Source organism: Beta vulgaris, chromosome 7 (genome assembly GCF_026745355.1).
Source record: "Beta vulgaris subsp. vulgaris cultivar EL10 chromosome 7, EL10.2, whole genome shotgun sequence".
Classification (NCBI taxonomy): domain Eukaryota; kingdom Viridiplantae; phylum Streptophyta; class Magnoliopsida; order Caryophyllales; family Amaranthaceae; genus Beta; species Beta vulgaris.
The window spans coordinates 37882865-37894941 of NC_079208.1; the positions used below are offsets into that span (position 1 = coordinate 37882865).

The 12077-nt window shown below is 33.9% G+C and overlaps 1 protein-coding gene across 3 annotated transcripts; it reads left to right on the forward strand.

Moving 5' to 3' along the window:
- The first annotated feature begins 1838 nt into the window (after positions 1-1838).
- LOC104899310 (protein DETOXIFICATION 18) lies at positions 1839-9280 on the forward strand. Of its 3 annotated transcripts, none has more exons than XM_010686476.4 (9): positions 1841-2240; positions 3192-3321; positions 5775-6065; positions 6178-6722; positions 7350-7436; positions 7540-7596; positions 7673-7911; positions 7994-8112; positions 8706-9280. In XM_010686476.4, the coding sequence occupies exons 2-9, from the start codon at positions 3253-3255 to the stop codon at positions 8853-8855; spliced, it is 1557 nt and encodes a 518-aa protein (XP_010684778.2). In that variant the 5' UTR covers positions 1841-2240; positions 3192-3252; the 3' UTR covers positions 8856-9280. The 3 variants fall into 3 exon arrangements, with proteins under 3 accessions (XP_010684783.2, XP_010684778.2, XP_057252216.1); XM_057396233.1 differs by having other exon boundaries at positions 1841-2044; positions 3189-3321; XM_010686481.4 differs by lacking the exon at positions 7350-7436 and having other exon boundaries at positions 1839-2240.
- Positions 9281-12077: the final 2797 nt, after the last annotated feature.

Genomic DNA, 12077 nt, shown 5'->3' on the forward strand with positions numbered 1-12077 from the left:
TTCCTTAGAGGAAAATTCTGACATAACAGGGGTCTCGCCAAAAAGAGAGACCACAAGGTCCTTATTCTGACAATCGCTGGAGGCACCAGAAATCCCCACAATTCTCGAAGCAAAAATAAATAATATATATATATATATATATATATAAAGTATTAAAAGAAGAAATGCAAGGAAAAGGGGAACTTTACCTTGAAAAGTAATGCAGGAACCTAACAAATGGAAGTTCGAAAAGCGATGGAAAACATGGAAAACTCCCAGCGAAACTGGAAAATCCACAAAAGAAAAAGAAATCCCAGTCAGACAGAGAATTGAAAACGGTTAAAATAAAGCCCTAATCTAGAAGAGAGATGAAAGCAACTAAGATTTTGAGTGAAAGGCCCTAAGAGAGAAAGAAATCCAAGCAAAGTCGAAGAAGAAAATCACTGAAGAAGAAAAGACTCTTAGAGAGTAAGGAAGAAGATGAAGGAGGAAGAAAAGGAAGAGCAGTTTAGAGAATAAGAAAGAAGAGAAAGAAAAAAGGTATTTAAGGAAAGAATTAGATGTCCATGACTGCAAGGCTAAATAACCACCCCAGGAATTCCTAACACGTGGCTCTGACCCATGCCATTTTGTTTTCGAAAACACGTAGTTTCAACTCCCCTGTCAGATCCTCGACAAGCAATGACGGTTCCAACGCCATCACTTTGGGAGGGCTAGTTGTACGGGATCATATAACTCCTTGGGGGTTGGCCAAGATCAAAGATGGCAGCCATCATACAATGTCAGTTGTCTACTCTCCGCTGAGCGACAACTCCCTCGTAATAACTTCGCTGGACCAACAAGTTTGTACTACTTGCCGGTCGAACTGGAGTTGCTGGCCTTACAAATGATCTAAACAATAAAATATGCATGTATGTATATTATGATATACGCCTGTACGGATCAGATTAATTATGTAAACCTGTACGGATCATATTATGATATACACGTGTACATAGAAGATTCCATATAAAGGAACCGACCTACTGCTCAGCGCCTATAAATATACTACTTACCTTATCTGTACATTACCTTAACACGCCTTGTCTTAATTAGGCATCGAAGTGGGTTTTGTCGGCAACCCTCTGAGATCAGTTATCCTTGTTACTTATGCATGTACACCGACAAACATTCACCGACATTCCTTTTTTTCTTTAAAGAGAAATTTCATTAATTGAAGGCCAAACGACATCTACAATAGATATTAAAAAAAACAAGATACAATTAAACAAGGTTAAATCAAATTCGTCTTCGAAGAAACTATAATGAACCAGATTGAGCCATACAGCGCAGCCCCCTTGTATTTGCTGAATCAAACAACTATTGATGAGGAAGTCTATCATTCTGACATAGTTTGGGAAGAGCATGCTTGATCGAGTCATGTTAACCGCATCTGAGATTCCAATACCTTCATGTTGAGTTTTGAACTTCAACCAATATGAACAATTTCTCATACCTAAAAACAAAACAACCACACTCACAACTCCCATAGGGGAGAAGGAGATCTCCACATCAGCGACTAAAAACCCCATAACAGGATTTGAAGAAATCTCATAAAGAGATACTAATAAAATTCCTAACACTGCAAAGCCTTGTCATCCCTTCAACAATCGTCAACCCTTATTGTCCATTGTTTCACATGCGAAACAAACCTAGCTTTGGGCCTCTTGATATTTGTCTCTTTTGGATCCTTGATTCCCTACTAGTTTCGAACTCCATGCTCTCGTAGGTTGTAAATTTGGACTTGGGCCCTTTGTTATGTAAAAGAAAAATATATTAACTATATCTCCTAAATTTTTTTATTCACTTTATTATGAAGAAGTATTTAGAAGTAGTCCATTTATCTTTCTCCATGACTCGAGGAGGGCCACACAGCTCACACACTAATTCCTTCACTAGCTCAAGCCGCCTCCTCCACAAATTCACCGGTATCAATCCGCCCTGTTCACCAGTCACCACCATCGGCTATGTCTACGACGCCATTTCACTCAACACTACTTCCGGGTAGACTGACCCCGAGTTCACTCAGATCAACTCGTCGCATAATAAAAAATACTTCAGCCTTTTTTTTTTTTAAAAAAAAAAAGAGGAGAAAACGCATCATATCTCTTTCTTCTCCCCATCCCGATTTTTTCTCCTTCAAATCTCTTGCAAATTTCCCATGTCAGATGAAAATATTGTTGTTTCTCAATTATAATCTTCAAAAGAAAATTGGGTTGTAGGTTTGTAATTCCAATCTTCTTCTTTGTTCTGTATTTTATGTTAATTGTGCACATTTCAATTTGTAATTCCGAATTTCATTTTCGAATAATGTGAGATTTGAGAATCTGAATTTCAGGTGTTGGGTATTGATTTTTTTAATTTGGGTGCTTTCTGGAAAAATATTGGAATCGTCCATTTGGGTCACGAAAATATGTACAATTAAGAATTCATCCAATTTGGGTGCTCCCTGTTTTGCATTACATATTGCTAATGATTACTTTATGTGTTTGGTTAAAAAAAAAATTAAGCTTTTAATTTGATTATAGATTTCATATTACAAACTGGATACCGAGTTAGTTTTGAGTAGTTTAGCTAATAAATAAACAATTTGCATGTTTCTTTGCTTTGATTGTCTTGTATTGTATGGCTATATGTTGCCTTAGCAGTCTAATTTACACAAGCAAGTTGAAATAGTTACCTCAGCCGTGTAATTTTTATGGTGATATTGCTTAAGTAAGTTTTCTATTGTAATGAGTTTTCTTTTGTTTAATTTAATGAAAACTTTCCATTAGAATTTTTTATCTTGCATATTTCTTTAAATCTTATGTCAGGGGTCCATTTTTCGAATTTTTCCTTCAGAACTAAGTGCTTGTTTGGTTGATATTCTTTAGCCTAGAAAGTTAAAGTTCTTAGAAATTGGAATCTCTTGATGTTGTTAGGTTGCAAATTCATGGGAAGTAGAAATTTTTAGGAAGTTTCACCTCCCACAAAATGGAGGAAATTACTTACCTAGGGGAACCTAGGTAATTGGAAGTTCCCATGAATTACCAAAGAACATTTAACAATTCCTAAGAAATATAATTACATGGGAAAATAAAGTTCGAAGGAATCTGCACTTTCTATATGCAACCAAACTAGCTCTAATAATATAGAACGCGCTCATAGTAGTGTTCTCTTATGTGTAAGTGCAGCTCAAAATCATAGTCTGATCCGATTCAAGACCAATTCTGCATTACTCAGATATGGACTAAGATGGGAGACCAAGACGAGAGATTGGAAAATGACTATGGGGATGAACTATCCTCACTCAATTTTAGCCAGGTATATATTGCACATTTGCTTTATTCTCAATTTCATTATTAGCAAAAGATGTAGCGACCAAATAAACTGTTAAAACCTCTTTTCTAAATGTTATTATTAAGGAATGTTATCTTCTCGAGAAAAGTCAAATCCCGAACGATTGTGCATGAAAAGCACATATATCAGTAGCAACGCCATAATTAGATTGAATTATATTTCACGAATCAATACATGTTTTATATTAATTTATTAATGTTTTATTGTATTTTATATATGATGTATATTTAAACCCTAATTAATGTTGTACTTAGTAAAGAAAATGTTGTATACGGAAGTACCTAACTTACATATTTATTGAGTCATGTATTAAATTACAAATGAATGTTCCATATTAATTTATAAATGTTGTATTGTAGCTTAAAAATGTTCTATCTAAATATTTATAATTTACCTAAATGCCCATGATATATATATATATATATATATATATATATATAATATATATATATATATATATATATATATATCTCTATTATATAAGCCAAGGGAGGAGGTGTGGTGTCCTCATTTGAAATTACTATAATACCCTCTAATAAATTATAAAAACTTTTTTTTTATAATAAATTTAAAAATGAGAATCAATGCAACTTACCCTATGGAATAAGTCAAAAATGGAATATGCAATCACCATTAATAACTTGACTTGATTAACACAATAAATTCACGAAATTAATTAGAATCTTCAATTAAAAAAAAGTTAGTGATATATCGTGACAACATAATATTTCATATTTACAAACTTCAAACAATATGGTTTATTAAGATTTACAATAGTTTCTTTCAAAAAAAAAAGATTTACAATAGTTAAAGAACTATACTAAAGCCGCTGACAAAGAATTATTAAATCTCGACCAAAATTTTCTAACAATTAAATATCGATCACCTTTAGCTAAAAAAGTTAATAACATCTACAAAAAAAAACCTCAATAATTTAAATCATCGCCAAAATAATTTTAGATTAAAATTATATATGTCTGACGCACGCATCGCGTGCATATACGGCTAGTATATATAAAGGCAAGATCACATGAGAATGTTCATTACATGAGAAATGAGAATGAATTTCAAGTACACGATTAGATCAGAGTTAGAACACTTGTTCATTAGAGTTATACCCCCTAAAAAATTTTTGAGCCCAATTTTTTTTTCTAATATTCTTTTTTAGGAGTTACATCACTTTATATATATATATATATATATATATAGAGAGAGAGAGAGAGAGAGAGGTGAGTTCATATGATAATGCATACTTACATAAGAAATGAAAATAATTTTACGTGCTATAACTCTTATGAATAAGTGATGTAACTCTAATGAAAAAGTGATATAACTCAAAAAAAAAAGAATATTAGAAAAAAAATTCAATTTTTTTTTTTATGGGCTCAAAATTTGTTAAGGGGGTATAACTCTAATAAACAAGTGTTGTAACTCTAATCCAATCGTGTGGTTGAGATTCATTCTCATTTCTCATGTAAGGAGCATTCTCATGTGATCTTGCCTCTCTCTCTATATATATATATATATATATCAAGTCTAGTAACTTGAGATAAGTTCTAATTTGTTTTAATGAGGTTCAAATAAGACTTATAAAATTTACTTCAGGTGAGTCTATAAGAAAATGAGGTGAAAAAAAAGATAGTTTGGCATGATTCAATACTTGATAATTTGAGGGTCGAAAGTATCTCATTTTCCTTTAAAAATAAAAAATATTTGCATGAACAATATACTTTATTGGTCTTTTTTGGGTTGTTGCCTTATTATTTTTATGGTATTACTGCAAGCTTTTGACTATTAGTATTTTTTATTATTTATAAATTATTTGAAAATTATCATAAAGTAATTTAAATATTGACTTATTAATATTACTAATTACAAACTTATAAGGATCGTGCGATGCACAGGTTACATCTAAAATTATGCGTTCTATTAAGATAGTTAATCTTAAGAAACTTATACTTTGTATTATTATTACTCTGTGTGTTTCTTTCTAGTATGCTCACTTCACTTTGGGGACCGAAGACGAAGTACAAAAGTGTGAGAAAGAAACTGAAAAGTCACAGAGAGAACCTAAAAAGTGGATTAGAATATTAAAAAGTGGAAGAGATGTATGGAAAAAGAGGAGAAAGTAGATGAGACATGTTACCAAGTATAGAAAAAACAACAGCTTGTAGATTAAAAAAAAACTGACTAAAAAGGAAAGTGTGTAGATTAAAAAGAAACGGAGGGAGTAGTAGTTAAGAACCATGCAATTGTCACTCAATTGTAGCAAGTGAACCCATCCTAGAAGGTGTCTCTTCCACATGGAGTTATTGGTTATTTGTTGCAAGTGGTTTTGATATCGGAATAAATTTGCTTGCTATGTTAAACTTCTAGCCTATAATCGTTGAAATATTGCATTGCTCAATGCTCAACAGGAAGAGGGTGAACTGCTATTCCCAAAGACGAGGAGCAGAAGGCAATACAATAATGGTACGGCACCATTCCTCAAGGTGGAAGGAGGAGAAGGGATATGGTGGGGAATGATGATAGAACCCAGAGAAGCTAAGGAGCAAATACTTTATGCCTTGCCTATGGTGATAACTAACGTGTGCTACTATCTTATTCCGCTGGTTTCTGTTATGTTTGCGGGTCATCTTGGTCAGCTTCAGCTTGCTGGTTCTACTTTTGCTAATTCTTGGGCTTATGTTACCGGTTTCGCCTTCATGGTTAGTAGTTGTACTACTTCGTAATTATCTATATTATTGCTATTATTATCATTATTTGCTGTTTCCTTTGGTCCATATGCTAATGAACTGTGAACATATTTTGGGAATGTAGCTTGGACTAAGTGGTGCACTTGAAACACTATGTGGGCAAGGGTATGGTGCAAAACTATACAACATGCTGGGAATATATCTTCAAGCATCATGTATAATTTCATTCTTTTTCGCCATATTAATATCAGTGATCTGGTGGTTTACCGAACCCATTCTAATTTTTCTACATCAAAACCCTGAAACCTCTAAAGAAGCAGCTACCTTCCTCAGATGTCTAATACCAGCTATTTTTGCCTTTGGGACCATCCAAAACATCTTGCGTTACCTCCAAACACAATATGTAGTTTGGCCTACTGTTGTGTGTTCTGTTGTGCCTTTGCTCTTCCATTTTGGCATCAACTATGTGTTGGTTTACTGCACCCCCCTCGGTTTTAGTGGCACCGCATTGGCTACTTCCATCACATTTTGGATTTCAGCCATAATGCTGGTTCTTTATGTGAACTATGGTAGGGATTGCAAGCATACTTGGACCGGGGTTTCCAAGGAATCATTTCATCATGTCTTTGGCAACTTGAAATTGGCTTTACCTTCTGCTGCAATGGTCTGGTAAGTAGTGCAAATTTTATTTTCTTGTTGGGCCCTCTTCACATCGACTTAAAAAAGTACGCCCTCCGTTTCATTTTAATTGTTACACTTTGATATTTTACACTATTCACAAATTTCACTTTGACCATCATTTGTGATTTATATGCGGATGAAAATATAGTCATGTGGGATCTTGTTTGATTCATCATAACATGTATTTTATTAATATGTACTTTTTATAATTTTTACAAATACAAAATTAAAGATATATGTCCTCAAAGTTTTGCATTGACATGCCTAAAAAGTGTACGTGTGTAGATTAAAATGAAACGGAGGGATTAAGATTCACTAACATCGTGCTTGATCAATAAATGCAGATTTTGTGAGTAAAATCAGTTTAAATTGTAAATAATTAGTAAATTGCATAAGAGAGAAACACTACAAAATCAGCAAAAAAAACAAGTTCTAATGAGTAAAAGTAAGTTTTTATAACTATTATTGTTTCACTTGGCCATTATGCTGGTTCCGTATGTGAACTCTATCAGTTCGGTTTGAATCAAGTGACGAACAAAAGGCCATATATCTTTACTTTTTTTGTCCTTGTCTAACATGTGAATATGTATATAATTTGAATGATGTCTCGATCAGTTTGGAGTATTGGGCTTTTGAGATCTTGGTGCCGTTGGCTGGACTGTTTCCGAACTCTGAAATGACCACTTCTCTTATTGCAATGTGGTAATAAGATAATGGAATGTGGCATACTCTTTTTCTTAAGTTAAGCATTGACTTAAGGACATAAAACTTTTATTTGTTTGATAATCATTATCCCTTTCACCAGCGTCAATACAGAAGCAGCTGCTTTCAACTTTACATATGGCTTGAGTGCTGCAGCAAGGTACTTCCATATTCTCGATAATAGTTTTTTCTCTCATTTTGTGAATCTTAATGCTAAAACGTTTATCTTTCGGTAGCACGAGGGTTTCAAATGAGCTTGGAGCAGGGAGGCCGAATCAAGCAAAGCACGCAATGGGTGTGACATTGAAGCTCTCAATCCTGTTAACTGCTATAATTCTTCTTGCTCTAGGTTTTGGACATGATGGTTGGGCAGGTTTCTTCAGCGACAACACTGATATGATGCGTGCATTTGCTTCCATGACACCTTTTGTTTGCATTTCAATCTTTCTCGACTCGGTTCAAGGCATATTATCAGGTACAACACCATCAAAAATTTCATTGCATTAATACAATCTTTGAGTACATTCACTATACATTCGGGTGTATCTTGTCAATAGCGGTGTGCAGGGGATGTGGCTGGCAGCATTTAGCTGTGTACATAAATTTGGGAACTTTCTACCTCATTGGCATGCCAATTGCATGCTTACTGGCCTTCACGTTCAATTTGGGTGTCAAGGTAATAATTCATCAATTCTCTCTTTGTGCACTAAATTTGTTACTAATTATAAAGGAAAATTTTGAATACAAGTTTTTGCGAAAAACAACATTTTAAAAAAAATCTGCCAAAATAAGACTTTGAAAATAATTTCTTTTGCAAGTAACAAAACCTTGACCTATTTTTCGGGCATTGACTAAGTATTTTGCGGTTTCGACTCACTAAAACCAAACTTGGCAAGGCACGTAACCCATATTTCAACTCGATTTCCCTTCATATATTGATGAAGTGAACATCGGAAAATACTTGGTAAATGTTGAAAAATAAAGTCAAACAGTGTTGAAACATAAGAGATGTTGTTCACGTGCACTCCACATGTTTGGTTTTAACGAGTCAACGCTGAAAAATGCGTGGTCATGTCAGAAAATGGGTCGATGTTATCCCTTGGAAAATATTTTCTTCTTAATGTCTTCTTTTGCCATATTTTTTTTAAAAGGTTGTTTTTCACAAAAAAAAAATTAAAAAAAATTGTTTCTGACGAATTTTCCAATTATTAATGAATGTATACTGACTTCTTTCCCTTTTTTATGTGCACTAATTATTGGGTGATTTAGGGTCTGTGGATTGGCCTGATATGTGGCCTCATGGCTCAAAATGTTTCTCTTTTTCTTGTTACTCGATCCCAGGATTGGACTACAGTTGGGCTTTCTCCCGATGGTAATGAAATTGGCCTTAGTATGATTAGACAGGCTAATAAATTCTAGGGATTAACTATGAGTTCTTCCAATCAAATGTACATAGTTGTCTAGAACTCTAGATTTTGGGTGAGAAACAAGCTCAAGTTCCTTGGTTGGCTTTTTAAGGATGGACAAGTTGCTATTTGGTTAGTGGTTGTAAGTGAGTTTAAGCAAGTCAGGGAAGATAGTATGACAGTATGATTTGCTTTTCCCTTTTGCTTAGAAAATGTTTTGTAATGTGTTTCATTCGAAATATGAAAGTAGAAGATAAGGGATCATGCCTAATGTTTATTCCAATGTGCATCAAGTCCATGCACTATGTAATCATGCAAGCATTTTGACTCTTTCCGACCTTATTTAGTTAGATGTTCATTCTGAACTTGTATCAAGGCATGTAAAATAGAGAACATGTATTGTTTTTCATAGTTGTGTATATTATTTTCTTAAAGTAAGATGAATGTCCTTTGTAAATAGGGGAATTTTGGGATTCCGTTTTGTAAAGAGCAGGAATCAAACTCATCTTACAAGTGTGGAAATTAGCTCGTGATAATCGGATTTTAACTCACGACTTACAAGTGTGGAAATTAGCTCGTTATAATCGGATTTTAACTCACGACCTTGTTGTCATATTGTATATTTGTGCATTCATTATCTTAAGAAAGGTTGGTTTAATGTCTGAATGTAGCCTAAGATTGGTTCTTGCAAACATTTCCTTTTTAAGGTTTTAAGTTGTCATAAATATTCAAAAGGTTGCTTTTTGCAAAATTTGTTGTGACAAGTTTTGCTTTTGAGAACTATAAATCCTTTCAGCAATTTATTTTTAATAGTTATTATAACTATCATAACTTATAAATAATCTATATTACTTCTTAAGTTTCTTTTAACTGTAACAAATGTACTTTTTCACCATCTACACTTACCACTTTCATTGAGATTTATGATTATTACATAATGAAAAACATAATCAAGTGGGATCTTGTTAGATTTGTTATGTGATGTACTTTATAATCTGTAATTATGGATATTTGTGGCAAAAGTAATGCCTCGGGATGTGTAAGAGTGGATTTGTTGCGTTTTAAAAAAATTGAATAAAGTATAAGGTAGATTGAGGACAGGGGAAACATTACATTATAGTTTGATACTTTGATTCAACAATAAAGATGAAAAAGAACCAAGTAGCGTGAAAGGAAACAAGAAAGACACATAATCATGTCTCCCATTTAAGGATACGACGATGAAACATATTGCGGTTTTGATTGCTCCGACCTAAGGGAAGAGCATTGTGAAAAGCCACCCCAAAACTATTTCAAAAAGTGTCCAAGTCCATTTTGAAACCCAATTAATTATTCTTGATAGTTAATTGCATTTTAAGCTCAATCCTTTGGAAAAGCCCAATTATTAATTATTTTATCGTAATAAATAAATATTTTTAGATATTTTAGGATTTTATCCCGTAAAATCACATGTTCGGAGTCAAAAGATAAAACAAAATCTTTTAAAAGCGTTTCTAAAAAGAGTTGTCAAAGCGTCTCAAAAAGCAAGGCGGTGCACCAGGCGGACCTTCATGCGCCAAGCGCACCACCGTGAGTCATAAGGCCTTAGCGCAAAAAATATGCTTCAGGCGCAACTTTGTCCACCTGGTGCATCAAAATAAACCTGGCACATGACATTGTGCCACATACTGAGCCGTGCACCTGGGGCAATGCTTTGCGTGAAGTGCGATTTTTGTCTATCTACTTTAAAGTGTGTGCCACATAGGCACTGATGATCGGTCATGTCGCGTCACGCGCACATTATATTTGCACGTCACACGTCATCCTGCGTCTAGTGCAGATGGCGCTTAAAGCACACATTCATTTTTTCTATAAGTACCTCTTGATTCTGTACGTTTTCCATACAGTTTTTTCCGCTAAAACACTTCGACTTATACAACTATACACTTACGAGTACTCTCTACAAAACCTCCTTACAAAACTCATACTTACAAACACAAACACATATTTTCAGACATACATACACTGATACACACATACTTTCTTTCAAGCTTCACAATTGCTCGCCCCGAAGGTTATCAATCTCGCAGACTCAAGCCACAGATTAATCGTGAGGGTCCTTCAATAAATTCTCTTTTTTTTATATTGAATTTACTAACTATTTCTCCCTGATGTAGATTCTTGATATAAAATCATTCTATAATACATTCTAAACTTTTATTCCTTTTTTTCGATTTATTTTCATATTTATATGAAAATTATATGATTGTCCTGTTTTATTACTTTCATAACCCACATGTTATTTTTGCTAATTAAAGGCCTAAAGAATTGTTCTAATCTTAATCAAATAATTTGAACAACCTGCTAGGTTTCATGTAATTGGATTGCTTAATAACATATCAATAAAAAATATTCTTTTATGTGTTTTATGAACCAACCTAGACTAAATTAATTTTAGGGTGCATGAATATCTTTTATGGTTAATTATTTTATTGCATAAAATTGACATTAATCGATATTAAGTAGAGGCCAGAAATGGGAAACATGGTTCATGATCGTGTTCGTACCCTCACCCCCGAACTCAATCTATATATGGTTCATTGACCATCTATGGCTGGGGAAATTTCCGTTTGATAAGTCCCTAAGATATCCCTATGATTTCCCATATCCAATTAGTCAAATACGTGCTCATCTTGCGTAGGCGAAATAAAGACACGCCTACAATCTGGCGACTCTGCTGGGGAAGATTTTAAAAAATATTAATTAATTTAAAATGAGTGGGTGAATCTTGAAAAATACGATTCATTCTCTTTTTATGCATTAGAATAACACTACAGTTTTGTATATGCATGGCTATAGTGTAAGCCACCATAAGGACAATCTACCTTGCCTCATTAGCGCATGTTTTATGCATGACATCACCCCGAGGGTTTTGTGCTTTGTTCTGCCAAAAAGCTTCTTGAGCAATAGTGTTGGATCTTAGTCATAAGCAAACCTACCCAACGATGGCATTGTTTTTTTGTTCCTGACTTGAGAATTCGAGTGCGTCTTACACGTGGCCACCTGTTTAAGCAGAGGTACGAAGCGTGAGATCAATCTTTTAGTCATGGACCCTTTCAGACTTAACCTAAACCTGACCATAGTTTTAAACAAAACTGGACTTTATGTTGGAACTTTTGCATCCATGTTACATGACATTTGCTTGTGATTGTAATTTTTCCTGTTATTAATTTGTCAAGTTATCATTATTATGCAA

Excerpts from the sequence above, each read along its gene's own strand:
- LOC104899310 (XM_010686476.4), top strand. The coding sequence starts at position 3,253 with ATGGGAGACCAAGACGAGAGATTGGAAAATGACTATGGGGATGAACTA. Across the intron at positions 3,322-5,774 it reads CCTCACTCAATTTTAGCCAG|GAAGAGGGTGAACTGCTATT; the intron begins GTATATATTGCA and ends AATGCTCAACAG. Across the intron at positions 6,723-7,349 it reads CCTTCTGCTGCAATGGTCTG|TTTGGAGTATTGGGCTTTTG; the intron begins GTAAGTAGTGCA and ends TGTCTCGATCAG.